This window comes from Ursus maritimus, unplaced genomic scaffold (genome assembly GCF_017311325.1).
Source record: "Ursus maritimus isolate PB19 unplaced genomic scaffold, ASM1731132v1 scaffold_17, whole genome shotgun sequence".
Classification (NCBI taxonomy): Eukaryota; Metazoa; Chordata; class Mammalia; order Carnivora; family Ursidae; genus Ursus; species Ursus maritimus.
In genome coordinates, this window is record NW_024424119.1 from 7,065,418 (window position 1) to 7,080,946 (window position 15,529).

The 15,529-nt window shown below is 39.0% G+C and overlaps 1 protein-coding gene across 6 annotated transcripts in view; it reads right to left on the reverse strand.

Moving 5' to 3' along the window:
• The window catches only part of MPDZ (multiple PDZ domain crumbs cell polarity complex component), a 134,662-nt gene that overhangs the window by 51,464 nt on the left and 67,669 nt on the right, over positions 1–15,529 (reverse strand). For 5 of the 6 annotated variants that reach the window (XM_008689848.2, XM_040631441.1, XM_008689844.2 and 2 more), the window contains 3 exons: positions 13,416–13,614; positions 7,368–7,472; positions 3,713–3,805 (listed from right to left, as the gene is read on the reverse strand). In XM_008689848.2, the coding sequence (XP_008688070.1) occupies positions 3,713–3,805; positions 7,368–7,472; positions 13,416–13,614 (397 nt within the window). The remainder of the gene's footprint in view (positions 1–3,712; positions 3,806–7,367; positions 7,473–13,415; positions 13,615–15,529) is intronic. The other variant, XM_008689849.2, reaches the window with a different exon arrangement.

Consider the following 15,529-nt stretch of genomic DNA (forward strand, 5'->3'; position numbering starts at 1 on the left):
GCCAACTGCCAGGAAAGCCGCCAGAGAACAAAAGCCTGGAAATAACTGGCTCAGAGAGTGCCCATCCCCATCCCCCTCGCAGGGGACACGGAGACTCTACCCAAACAGGGTTGCCTGGTATCAGCGAGGCAGGCCCTCCCAGAAGGCAGGCTGAAAAATCAAGAAGCCCACAACCGGGCGCCTGGGTGGTGCACTGTTAGCACCTGTCTCCGGCTTAGGGCGTGATCCTCGGCGTTGAAGGAGTCCCCTCATTGGGCTCCTCCGCTGGAGCCTGCTTCTTCCTCTCCCACTTCCCCTGCTTGTTCCCTCTCTGCTGACTGTCTCTCTCTCTCAGATAAATAATAAATAAATAAAATATTTAAAGAAGAAGCCCAAATCCCTAAGATCCTATAAAACAGAGGCACGGCCTGGGACCCAGTCAATAATTTGGGCTCTGGACAGCCCCAACCTCTCCTCATCAGAATGACAAGAAGGAGAAGCCCCCCCAGCAAAAGAAAGACAGTGAGTCTGTGGCCTGTGCCACAGAAATAATGGCTATGGATGTAACCAAATTATCAGAAATGGAATTCAGAGTAACGATGGTCAAAATGATGAGTAGAATTGAAAAAGTATTAGTGAAAAGGTTACTGAGAATATAGAATCCCTAAGGACAGAAATGAGAGCGAATCTGACAAAAATTAAAAATTCTATGAGCCAAATGCAGGCAAAACTAGAGGCTCTGACGGCCAGGGTCACAAAAAACAGAGGAACGGGCTGGTGAATATGCCTCTTCTGAGAGTCAGAGCAGCAGAGGCTGAATTGTCACAGAACAGAGGGATTGCGGCCCGTTCTCCACTGATGTTCTGGCCACTTTAACTCTGTTACTGTTGGTGCTGCTCAACCCTGCAGCGTCCCGGGATGTGCGCCCCACACCCGGCGTTCCTGCCCTCACTTCCAGGGCCGGCGCGTCTCTGTCCTTTGTGTTTCTAACGCTGCCATCCGCCAGCTTCCCCACGCGCTCCCGGGTCTCCCGGTCTCAGTCTATGCCCGGTGAGCACACCGGGATTCCGGAGTTCCGTGAGAAGCCTGGTTGCGCGTGCACCCGGTTCAGGGTCTCAGTCTGCTGTTTCGAGGGTGCCGACCGTGAGTCCGCCCGCTCCCCCGTGCAGGTGGCTGCCGCTTTTGGTGCCCGAACGCGGTGGCTCCCTCCCCCTTCCGTTTATCTTCCGATATCTGTGCGTGGTTTCACGGCTCCACCTTTTTGTACCTCAATACTCAGCGCTGGAGATGTTCATTTGTAGAGATCCAGATGTATCTTCCTGCGTCTCAGGCTGATTCTGTGGTTATTTAGGCTGGTCTGGTACCTATCCAGCTCGACTCAGGGGACCTGCTGAAAAAGGGGTCCCCTACTCCTCCACCATCTTAACTCTTCTAGCATAAAATATTTTTTTAAAACAATAAACAAATCTATGAGCCAGAAATTCCTCTTATGGATACATACCTAGATAAATTCTCATAGATACATGTATATATACATAAGGAAATAGAAGTATTTATTGTACAGAATTATTATAATAGTGAGTAAGTGTTAAGTTGTCAAATATTGACCTGGGAATAAACGCTGGTGTATTCATATATTGAAATTCACTGCCATAACTACACTAAATGAATGAAGTAGCAACATGATAGATGTCCAAAACACTGGACTGAGTGAAAAGTAACAAGCTGGAAAGTGATACACAGAGCATGCTACCAATTCTGTAAATGGAAATCCCATGCAAAATAAGAGTAACAGCTTATTTGCGATCTTAAAATTTATAATTTGCTAAAAAATATCCTCTATTTCCACACAAAGTAAACTTCTTTTAACAGTATAAATCAATGTCCCATCATGTTTCCCATGTTGTAAAGCATATTTGTAACACTTGCTCCTCATTTACTAAAAGTTCTAGTTATTTTGGTAAGCGCTCTCATACTATTCTGTGAATTTTTCCCAAAAAAAGTACCTTTGTTAGTGAGTGCAGGATATCTTCTTAAGATTTCTGGAAGTTCCACATATATTTTCTCTGTAAGGTAGTTACTACCTTTAGAGAGAGCTCAGGCTAATGTGAAGACTAAAACTGAGGGCTAAAATATAAAAATCTTCCAGTTCAGATGCTACACCAAAATTTTTCTCATAATAAAATTTCAAATTGATTCCTGTGTCCAACATTTTCTATTTGCTAGTTATTAGTGATGATGGTGATTATCAACCGGGCCAACCACTGAGACTGAGTGCTCAGTCTGCACAAGGAACCATGCATTATCACGTTGAATTCTCCATATTTAAAAGATTCGATTATTAATCCCATTTTACAAATGAAGTAACTGAGCGCTAGCAGACATTAAGAAATTTATCTTAGAAAGTGTTGAAGTTAGAATTCTAAGATGGCTGTTACGGACTCCAAACATTTTGCATATTGCCTTCTGAAATCTACTTTTCCTCCAACAGCATCATTAAAACTGACAAATCTATCTTTTTCTTTGCCTGTGATTACTGTCCTCCAACAAAATTCAAGTTTATCATTATGATCACCAGCTACAAAATAATTTCATCTAACTCACTTTTGCCTTTATCCTCATATAAATAAGAAACAACATAATCTATTTTCTTCCATAGATCTTAGCATTCATATTCTGTTCTCAATGTGAGTAATGATGTAGATTTGATTTAAGTAGGCTAAATAGCTTTTTAAAGAATTCCAATCAAAAAGTCATTTTAAATGGCTAGAAATGCTTACTGTTTTTTGTGAAAGCTACATAATATGTTTTCTATACTTTGAATAGAGCTCAACCTAAAAATGTTTAGATGTAAGCAAGGGAAATCATCAAAGTGTATTACAACTCTGAAGAGTAGAAATTTTTCTCTCTGGAGTATTTTATGTATTTATTGTAGAATAAATATTAAGTTTTTCCTAAGTGCAAGAAACCATTACGATGGTCACCTGTGGATCTGTTTAGAGGGGATAGCCAATGACGACTCATATTTTACACTTATTTACAATACCTTTTTTTCTTAAATTATTTTGTGTGTCTCTACATCTTGCTTATCCCAGTACATTTTATTTCCTTGAAGGCAGGATTTAGGGCTCATACTCCCCTGTTATTCACAAAATCATCTTCATCCATAATCAGGACTCAATAAATTCCTATGAAACTGAATGTGATTGTACTCAGCATGAACACAAAAATATGCCTTAGTGATGCATAGCGATATATCTGAACATATTTAGGAAAGCTATCTTTTCTACTATATACGAAATTGGTTCCAGACAGAGCATGGGTTAAAATAACTGCAGGCTGTGATAACAAGATGCTTTTACACACACACACACACACACACACATTTTGAATATATATGCTACAAATGCTAGAGAAAATTTAAATTAACATTTGGTGGTAAACCCAAGATCGAGCTCTATAGAAAATATTATCCATTCCCAACTACTTATGCATAATTTTCTCTAGTTAATTGTAGTTAGCCCCTACTATGTGTCAAATCCTTGTATACATGTTAGGTTAGATCCTATGTAATAACACATTGTTCTCTCCACTGCACACAGGAAGAAATGGAGGGTAAGGGATATTACAACGCCTTGCCCTATGTCACAGTAGCAAGTTGTAATCCAGTACTCAAAACCACACCTTCCTATCTTTAAACACTGAGTAGGCAGAAGACAGAAATAGTCCTTACCGCCTGGGCTGGTTCCAATTACTGTATGCTGCATTTTGAAGCTCACTTTCTTCTCCCTCTCCTTCTTCTCGCTCTGGTAGTTCTGGAATGTCTCTGTTAAAAATTTACACAGTGAATACTCCAAAATCCTAGTAAAACTGTGCAAGTTTTTCTTATATATACTTTATTATCAATTTGTTAAAAATCAGAACTACTTCATATTTTCACCATACTTGGCCAATTTTACATTAAGGGGAAAAGAAAACCTGATCAAATGAAAATAAAAACCTGACATTAGAATAAATCTACCATAACGTAGTCTGGATATAGCTGAGTGCTAAGGTTCTTAGCTAGTCTGTTTCTTTCCCAAGGAAACATGGGAGATAAGAAAAAGGAAAGGGGAAAATACCAGAATTTTAAAGAAAAATCTTCGTTAAGTATTTCTTAAACATAACATATGAAAGGTAGAAGCACCATGTGGGTTATAAGCGTATACAACCCTGATCGACACCTGCCTTGAAAGAACTTATCAAGGCAGAAATTTAGCATCCTGTTTCCTAAGGATGGTCCAGTGTTTTCCCTTCAAGAAAAGCAGAAAATGCTTAAAGTCCAACTTCAGTCATCCAGAAGGGCCACACACAGAATACTCCTTACAGGAAGCAGTTTACAATGTCCTTGTATTTAAGGTCACTTTTCAATTTCCATAGGAATTCAGACTTTGCCAAATGCCAGGCATGTAACAAAATGTGTCCAGTCTGTTAACTAATTGTAAATTAAACTATAAATAACCATATCGATAGTTTGTTTTTTCAAAGGTATACTTTGTATCAGTGAGCGACATTGTAAGGGCAATAGAGAATGGTTAAGTCAATTATGGTGTGTCCTTATGCTGTTAGTTAAACTTGGCTTTCTAAAGATGAATGTCCACATATTCCTTTGAAAGCAAAGAAGGCTATAAAAATTCTGATATTCTGATTTAATAAATGTTTGCAACTGATTTATATAGAAACTGAATAGTCTAAAGAAAGTATACCCTCAAATTATATCCATTCTCCAGTGACAGGAATACTGAACTCTGTCAAATCACATAACCTTTAGACTCTGAGATCAGAAGTCATATAACCCAGTAATTGTCTGTGTTTGAATATGTTTCACAACATCTTTGGAAAGCAACTAACTGTCCAAGCTCTCCCTGAACATCTCATTCTTCCTTTGACCTAAGTGTTAGGTTTTTCTTTTCAACTGTTAAGAGAAAATCTATCTGCCTAGCTGGACTGCCCACTGTTGTATGCTGGAATTCCTCTCCTGAGCAAGTTGAGGAACAAGGTTCTCAATGAGGCTGGGATCCAACAGCCTACACCTGACAGTGGGACAAGACTTTTGGGAATGAATCCAAAAAAGGGATTTTATTTTATTTTATTTCTAAAAAGGGGACTTTTGAAAAGGATGCTAAGAAGCAGACTGAGAACGAGATAGACAGAGGGAAGCTGTATCCTGAAGATGCGGGGCAGAGGTGAACACGAGCTCATCCTCGGGAAACAGAGCTAGAGGGAATAGGACAGAAGAAGCAAGGTATGGAATACAGACAACAATGAGAACGTAAAATGAGTTCCTAAAATATTCAGTGACAGCCATGGGAAGGGGGGAGGACCTTACTGATCAAGTCCAAGCTCAGGGAGCTACACCTCAGATATACTGGATCACATGTTTCTGCTTTTTTAGCTGTAAGAATATCCTGAATATCCTGAATCCTTTGATACAAAAATCCCATTTTCTTCAAATGATTCTAGAATCCTTGAATCCTTTCATCAACCCAGATAAGCTCCTATAAATGTGTCGACCATTCCTTATTCCTCTTAGAATGTGGTTTACAGGACTCAAGTGTCGTGTGCCCCAAAGAGCGAAATGGACCATTTCTCTTTGCCCAAACTCACCCGGCTAAGAATGAATTAGACTTCTTTGCGCCTGTGTTTGTTGACAACCAATGACATTTCTAGCAACTATAATAACTAACTCTACACACCTGCATGAAGATACCAGACATTGGCACAAAGTCACACAGTAAAGTAACAGAGGTAAAGTATGAACTGAGGCCATCTTGCTGCAAAACCTGAGCTCTTAACCTCCACGCCATGCTGCCCCATATTTTTATAAGGGGCTTGTATATTTCTTCTTTGAATCCGATGGTTAAGGACATGGAACCTGACTGCTTATATTCTAATATTAGCTCTGCCGATTATTAGCTATGGAACTTGGACAAGTTACTTAACCTCTCTGGTATAGATTCCTCTTCTATAAAATGCAGATTGTTTTGTTTTGAGGCCCCTTACACTAAAAGTAAATATACTTTCTCTGCAGTGAAGCAGGTGGTCATGGCACTGGACAATCCAGGCCATTCTCCTTTCTGTGCTGGGAGGGAGGCACCAGTGCTGAAAGCGGCTGTTTCTCTCATGACTTTTGAGAGACTCTAAGGCCTCAGAACTTAATAGGAATACGATGTTACCTTGGCATAGTCTTTATGTTATTTGAAGTAATATTTTAGGGGGACACTGGAATTATTGCTTTTACCATTTTGACAAGAAGCTACAATCATTTCATACCATTAAGCCTGAGACAGAAATTCCAGAGAGGAGCACGGGTGAACTCTGTACAGGGTGAAGTGAATACCCCTTCTCCCATAAAATTCATGAGGCCCCAAGGCCTATGACATTCTTTCCTTTTATTAAACACAACACATCTTTCCCTCCCCTAAGACTTTCTCTATTACTGCAGTCATGAGCACTTCACAGAGGAAACAGTGATGCCATATCAAGATACCTGCAGAGTCATGGACACCAGGGTGTTCTGGGATGTTCTGACATCCTCCAGGGAATGTTACAACTCTTCTGAGAAGGCTACAGGATGTTTGCAGAGCCATCTCTTCTCTAGCCTGCTTAAAGAGAAATCTGGTATTCAGTTGCTAATGCAACTGAAAAAACAGGCCCAGGGCTGAGAGTGTAAAATGCTTCCTTCTCGTGGAAAAGCAATCCAACAATATTTCTTTCCCTGTGCTGAACTCAGTCAGCAGCAGCATCAAAATTTAGTTCCTGCCTTTCTTAAAGGGAAAAAAAAAACCTTTCTCTGCAATAAGTGTCCTTAATACACTATCTATCAAAAGCTTTTTAAGAAGGCATACACTGTTTCCTAACGTGCATATATACAAAGAGGTTCAGCTCAACACTCTCCAAAAAAAAGAAATAACCATTAAAAATGTTTCTGAATCTGTATGTATGTTAATATAAAATAAATAAAATTTCTGAACATGTTTGAAAACACTTATGAGAGAGGAAAAGGCATGATACAATATCATACAAACTGCAGGCTCCAGAGAATTAATGAAATAACATTGAAATCTGATGTGAATTCCCCAAACTCAGTATGTTAAGAGTACTACACAGAGTGGTGCAACTTAAGATGATTGTAATTTCTTGATTTGATTTTTCACATATTTTCCACACTATGATACTTTCTTAAGTAATGGAAAGGTTGGGATGATTTTTTTTTTTTTAATCTTGAAAGAGAGAAAGAAAAGGAAATCATTCTTTTTCATCGCTAGTTCCCCGACTCTGGCTTCAAACTCTTCTTTGGAGCTTGCTACATCATTCACTCCCTGCAGCAAGCCTACTGCTTCACTCACCTGCCAGAGTATGAAGAAAAAACATCCAGTGCCATTATTCCTCCAGATTGTTGCCCCAAACTTATTTTGAACTCTTCCAAATGTTCTGCGGGCACATAAGTAATTCTGGAACAGAATACAATCCATGAAAAAAAAAAAAAAAAGGAAAGCAAAGTTTTGCCTAACAGGAAAAGATTCCAAAATACAGAAATAAAACGATCTTGTCCCTTCATCCCCACTTTTTCACACAACTCATTTAATCAGCTTACTCAGCAGAGACTCCAAACTTGGAAAGGATAAAGCACCCTATAGGCAAAAATTAGAGATTAAAGTTTAAATTTTTTACTTTAAATTTTAAACAATTAAACTTTAAAATGCTGATAGACTATATGTTTACTAATCATATGGAGGAGAAAAACAGCATTATTTCAATTTCCAAATGAGACGACTAATAGCAATTTTTAGAAAGATCTACTAATCCTGAGGCACCTGAGTGGCTCAGTTGGTTAAGTGACTGCCAGAGTTCTGGGGTCCAGACCCTCATGGGGCTCCCTGCTCAGCAGGGTGGGGGAGGGGGAGTCTGCTTCTCCCTCTCCCTTTGTGCCAACCCCCTGCTCGTGCTCTCTCCCTTTCTCAAATAAATAAGATCTTTAAAAAAATAAAGATCTATTAATCCTTAGAAACAGAACTGTCAGTAATAACATTAATTTCATCCAAAGACTTTTGGGTTCCTTAGCAAGAATAAATTATACATACTCTACTAAAATACTGGCTACCCAAATTACTTTACATTCTCCCATAATACATAATTAACTATGGGCATTAACAAGTATATAATAATTATATGTTAGCTCTATTAAGTTACGAACCCCAAAGTCTGAAGTCATCATAAATTTATGGGAAGACTCTCTAGGTAATCTGTAGCAACTCCGTAATAAGTTATTTTGGTTTTAGAGAAAAGCCTGATGTTTACACTTGAATGGTCACTTAGTAATTAAACAAGTACTGGCTGAATGCCTGTAATGTGGAAGGCACTGAGCAAGATGTTGACTACAGCTAAAATGCTTAGAAATGGATATTTGAAAATTCAAGTTCACTGCTGTTCTATAAAAGGCTACATAACTGATATACCTCCCAAGATCTTCAACTTAAGGAATAGTTAGGTAAGAGAAACATTGAATTACAAGTTGGTTCAGCACATTGTGCAACTAAAAAAGTATGTATCAGAATTACACAATATAAAAATCATGAAGACTATTAAACCAACTATCCACGACTTACCCATGAAGACAATAAGTACATAAAACCTTAGCAGGGGAGGGCACGGATAAAAAGACAGTCTTTTATGTAAAATCCACATTATGCCACTGGCATAATTTACTGAGTAAGGAAGATACGTAATTTCAGACATACTGGTTATTCCATAAAAAGCATTCACTCTGTGAGGTCACAAACTTGGAGGCAGAAGACACAGCTCTGTTTGCTCATCAGAGCGTAATGGGAGGGTAAATCACCACTGCCAAATCTCCGTATCCTCAATCACAAGAAGGATGTCACTTTTCATGAGGCTATCGTAAGCTGAGAAAGCATAAAAGAAATATAAGGCAGTGCTTTACCACCAGGGCATCAGCAAGCCTAGTCACACCTGATCACTCTGGCAGACTCTGGGGACACCTGGGAGTCTCTCCATGACACTTTTACCTCCAGGCCCAAAAAAATAAAGCACAAAGCACAGTTCAGAGGGTTTAGGAGTACACTAGGAGACAGAGTCACATCCTAATTCTGGCCCTACTTAATTTATTCATCTACAAAACACCTTCTCTGTGGTGTTAAAACTATATTGAATAGTAAATTTGAATTCATCCCTTCCCAAAATAATGAGTAAAAATGTATAACATATTATGCCAGGATGATTGATTCTATTTTATACAAAGACAAATAAAGATAAACCTAAAACTAAAAAGCCTATTCAAGAAAACCAGTACTGGGGTGCCTGGGTGGTTCAGTCCCTGCCTTCAGCACAGGTCATGATCTTGGGGAGCCCCAAGTCGTCGGACTCCCTGCTCAGCAGGGAGTCTGCTCACCCCTCTCCCGCTTCCTCTCCCCCTGCTTGTGCTCTCTCTTGCTTGCTCTCTCTAATAAATGAAAAATAAAATATTTAAAAAAAAAAGGAAACTGGTATTATTTCTGAAGATTTAATAAAGGTAAAACATATAAATTAAAGTCAGGAAAAGGTGAGGGGGAAAGCTACAATGCACTAGCAAAGATAATAATCAGTTCAAAGTATTGTGTTTTTTTAAATGTTCTGAGAAGGAAAAAATGTTTCTATCCCAAACGACGCCAAAAAATGAATTTTCCTCTATATTAGTCCCAAACTGTTTTTCATTTTACCAAGGGTAAGGGATAGGGAGTTTTACAAATATTTTTCTGACATTTCAGACAGCAGTGAGAAAAAGGAAAGAAAGCAGCTTCCACAAACGTCTACCCCAATACAGACAGCGAGGACCCCAGAACAAGGTTCCCACAATGCAACAGCGCACGCAAAGCAATTCTAACCCACGCCTGGTCGTACGGCGCACAGAACCTCCGAATCCCAGGAGGGGCACGGAAAATGAATTATGAGCTGAATAAACACACTGAAACAGCTTCTTTGAGAGCTGTATTAAATATTCTTACACATAACTAACCTTTGGTTACAAATGGTGTGGAAGGAAAAAGAATAGCGTTAGTGATGCCGAAATGTGACCCGGCTATTAATCCAGAGACGGCGCCGGCACACGCAGGCAGGATCCTTCCCCACAAAGCAGCCTGAAAGCTCAGTAGTTGGAAAATATGATTTTCAAATGAGATCACAATCATCAGTGCAATGTGAACATGTAACAATCTCATAGTTCTGTTGGGATTTACATTCTCATAGAAATGAAGAAAAGAAAGCCAAAATGTATACACTGAGTCTATATCTGGATCTATCCCGTCAACGGGAAGTTACAAAAGCATGAAATGGTTTTCACAGACAGGTTGTAACACACAGCCATAATGAGCTTTTGAATCACCGATAGTCACACATAAAAGGGGGCTCGATCATCAGCAGGTGCTGTAGAAAATCTAGAATGTGAAGCATACGCGGCGGCATCTTTTTACAATGGTGTTAACAAATGTCAATGTCTTGTGCGGAATGTGAGATGCATACATATGTAGTTAAAAGTGGGTGCTCTTGGTTGTTTTTTTTTCCCCTTTCCACCTCCCTCCCCCCACCTACACCTCCCCCAGAAAAGCATCTGCTCTTTACTGGTGTCTATAGCAGTGATTATTAACAAGCATGGAAAAATGTAACTGCAATCAATCTTTTATTCCTTGATCAGGAATTCATCCCACACTTTAGGTTAAGGCAGGTGAATTCTGATTCAGCTCGGTAATTATCTGGCAGATGTTAGAAGCAGCTGCTGCTAAGCACAAAACCCTGGCTATTATTACAGAAATATAAGAGCTCCTGGCAAGGTGGAGTGAGAAGTGAAACAGAATGCATTCTGGTAAGGCTTCACATCTGGTTTTCCATACAAAATAATGAAACCTGGAACTTAAACTGGCTGTTCTTGAACTCTTGAAACTCAAATTATCTACCCAGGCATGCATGAACGCACACACACAAAGTTCCTTGCTATCTATCACAAATGGCAAAAAAGGAATTCAGTGCCTTGTATTCAATAAGCAATGCTTTTCCTAAAACCAATCAGTTATGTAATTGAACCATTTAAAGTTTTTTGTTTTTTTTTTTTAATCCCTCCAATACACTCCTCCACTACCATCCCACATTAAGCTAGGTTCATAACAAGAGACAAAGAGGAAGAGATGTGGATGGAGCCTAGATCCAGGTAATGACTACAAAGCTTAATTGGCCAGAGGCAATGTTATGGTTCCACTCAGAGTAATGGAAGGGCTAGACTTTCTTTTTGGGAGGATTATTCACATAGCTTTTAAGGTAATTCTAAACCTTCTGCTTCATAAAAGCTAGTGATAAGAATGCGACAGGGCCAAAGCACTTCATGCAAAATGCCACTCAGCCCTGGTCAATCTAAACGGCTATTTGTTTTCATCATTTAACACACTTCTTCTGAAAAGGAATTATATGATTCAAATTTCTTTCTACCATTTACCCCATAAGTCAAACTATACCATCTGAATTTCGGCCTTGGTAGGACACTTGAGAAGATATCAATGTGTCTTGTGATTATGTTTATGAATATGTGTGTGCACGTCCACACACAGGTGAGAGTGAGGAGATTAATTGGCTAATTGATTTCCAGAGGAGGGAAATTTGCAGGATTTTTCTTATTCTCTTTTTAAATTTAAGGTATTACATTTTGACTCCTGGGATCCTAAAGCAATAATTTATGACGTTACCTCTGATATCCTTATAGGTCCTAATAAAGCTGCTGTAAGCATTAATGGGTCCAACCTGGTGCTGGCTCAGAAGGTGGGAAAACAAATAAACAAAGCAAATGATAATAGCAATAGAAAGAAGGAAAGGAGAAAAAGGAAAAGTATCTGACAACTTTCCTAGAGTTGACTAGATGCCTAACTTATGCCAAATCAATATCACAATGGTCTTATTTCTTGGCCACTTCCTAAGCGTTGCAATACATTAGAACTGAGGGGGACGGCTAGATAACCAAGCGCTGTTTCTGGTGCTCAGAGTGCCAAAAAGTGGGCAGGGGACCTGCACCAGTGCTCACAGCATAAAACATGCATTATCACACAGTAAATCAAATGAGCAATTACCAGGCCATGTGTATTTTATGCTACCTCTAAAGTAAGTAAACTAAAAGCCTTGCAATAAAGGGTCCCCATGTGGGTCTATATCCTTCATTTTTGAAGGTAGAAGAATGGACACTGGCCCACAAGTGGTAAAGAAACCTCTTAAAGTTTCTCTTTTTTCTTAGAGGCACTGAAATTTTTAATGTACTGGCACTCACATTATTAAGATAATTAAGGAATTGTCACAGGATGAAATGATCTATTCCATTATAAAATTCAAAAGGGCATGCAAAATTATGAAAGCCCACTAGAGAAATTTGGCCCCAAATAATACTACTTTTGTATAAGATGGCAGAATCCACTTCAAACAGTATGTATTTTTCTGTTTTTAATGATAGCAGAATTAAAAACAGACTGTAAATACATCTTTTCTTACCTAAGCTCTAACAATATATACTTTGCAAAAGAATAATACAGAATGCAGTCAGTAAAATAACATTAATACAGGAAAGTTTCCCATAATGGTAATCATTACATTGATTTAAGGTAAACAATTTTTCCCTGAGCTCTTATTTTACTATTTTATCCCTTATACATTAAATACAAATATTCAAAGGTTAATGCTAGAGAAAAAAAGCCAAGCTATTACATTGATGAGGTGTGACAGAGTCATGAACTGATTTTTATGTTGGCTCAAGAAACGTTTAGTAACTTTTAAAACCAAGCCACATCTATAACATGCTTTTAGCACAGTATAGGATTATGGGATAGTTTAAGCACTTCCTGACAAAATATCCTACGTGACCTACAGTTGGACTATACCAATATACTGGTGAATTCTCTGGGATCATGAGGTAGTTGACCAAAGGGTAAATTATGGGTCAGACTGACGCTGTTCTATATGCTCTTTTCCACGACTGGCCATTAAAGAACTAGCTTAGTCCTAGGATTCACATAGGTCAGTTAGGTAGTACACAGTTCCTTACGTTGAGGCCAACCCAAACCTCTTTGTAAGATCCTGGGTGGACTTTCCTGCTCTGTGAGAGATGTCTCAGGTTTTTGCAAAAGCACTGGAGTAAAATTAAACACAAGAGGCAAGCTGCTTGCAAATATTTCAACATTGTACAGTCTTAAAGAAACTATAGCTACAATCAAGACTATTCAGGAATAGTCAAATTCCCGAATGATTGATTTTTAATAAATATGTGATAATTTTTGCATATTAAAAAGAAACACAGAGTGAAAAAAAATTCTGATTCATGAATTGAAATTCTTGAATTTCCCAAGCTAAACTGGAGTCCAAATGATACTTACTTTATGTCGGGCCCAATGAGAGAGTGTCTCCTTAACATCGCTCGTGCCTGGGCATTGGTTAAACTGATAGTAGATTCTTCATTAATAGATAAGATGCAGTCCCCAACAGCAATCCGGCCATCTCGACTAATGGAACCTCCATGAATAATGCTTCGAACGATCATCCCCAAGCCATCTTTATTAGCACTTACTGTCATCCCTGTGTTAAAGGGGGAGCACAGATATGTATCAAATATGTGCCCTCAAATTCATTTTAACTTGAATTTAATAATCCCTATGGACTCATAGATAAAAGAACAGGAGTAACTTTTTTATCCAGTAAAAAAACACTGAAAGGAAAGAATAAAGTTTCTAACACAAAATAAATTTTAAGTACATTTTGAAATGTTTCTGAACTTGTATCCAGAAAAAGACCTTCTATGTTGAACACACTAGAGAAGAAACAGGTCTACACCGTGGAATGAATATAACCCAGGTTATTTCATGTGTTGCCCTTAAATAGAAAACTCTCCCAAGGGAGGTATTTTGACAATAACAAATCAATTTTATAGCAGTTCATCTCTCATACATAAACAAGAATAAAGGGCAAGACTACAAACAGAAAAGGAGTTGCATAAATTAAGAAACTCTGTGCTATTACCTTATTTCTAGATCATTTATTCATTTACTATATATTTACTAAGTGCCGAGTTCTTTTTTTTTTTAAATGATTTTTTATTATATTATGTTAGTCACCATACAGTACATCCCCGGTTTCCGATATAAAGTTCGATGATTCATCAGTTGCGTATAACACCCAGTGCACCATGCAATACGTGCCCTCCTTACTACCCATCACCAGTCTATCCCATTCCCCCACCCCCTCCCCTCTGAGGCCCTCAGTTTGTTTCTCATAGTCCATAGTCTCTCATGTTTCACTCCCGCCCCGATTACCCCCTTTCTTTATCCCTTTCTTCCCCTACTGATCATCCTATTTCTTATGTTCCATAGATGAGAGAAATCATATGATATTTGTCTTTCTCTGCTTGACTTATTTCACTTAGCATTATCTCCTCCAGTGCCGTCCATGTTGCAGCAAATGTTGAGAATTCGTTCTTTCTGATAGTTGAGTAATATTCCATTGTATATATGGACCACAACTTCTTAATCCAGTCATCTGTTGAAGGGCATCTCAGCTCCTTCCATGATTTAGCTATGATGGACAATGCTACTAAGTGCCAAGTTCTATGCTGCTTTCTTGAGATGAAAAAAGCACACCTAACACCAAGAAGCTTGTATTCAAGTCTCATCCTCAGTGCCTGAAGCATAGTGGTCAGTGCCTGAAGTATAGTGGTCTGTCACTGAAGTGATGTGGACTTAACTCTAATCTCTTCCATTTTCATCTCTAAATCTAAAGTTCTAGGAGCTCCAGATCTGGATATTTAATTGCCCTCCTGACATGTTCCCTAGATAGCTAATAGGAAATGCAACCTTAGTATATATAGAATTGAATTTCCAAGTTTCCCCTTTCCTATTTCACCAGGTTCCTTCCCCTCTTTGGTAACGGTATCATTACGCTACTCTCCATTTCTCAAAGTAGAAATGCTGGAGTTGTTCTTGATGCCTACCTCCCTCGCTCAGCTCTTATCTCTTAATCCATCACCATGTCCTGTCATTTCTAGCTCGAAGATTTATCTCGAATGCATTCACCTTTCTCTGTTTCCACACTAACCCTACACCAAGCCGGCACTTCTTGCCTCACTTTTTGAAACAGCTTCCTAATTGGTCTTCCTAATTGGTCTCCTGACAACCACCAATGCATTCTTCTCACAGCAGACACAGCGACCATTCAAAAGAGATCACATTGCTCCCTTGCTAACAATCCTTTACTGGTGTCCTGTGGTGCTAATATACAGCACACCTAATTGGCACAGTCTGTAGGGCACTGACGGCCTGGCCCTCCCGACAAGCACCCCTCTTGAGCACCATGCCCTTGGCTCCCTGTCCTCCAACCACATGGACTGCTTTCAGAAATACACCCAGTCTCTCCCCACTTCAGAATTTGCCTGACACCTTCTTCCTGCAGCTCTCACACAGCTAATTCCTTCTCACTCTTCAATACCACTTCATCAGAA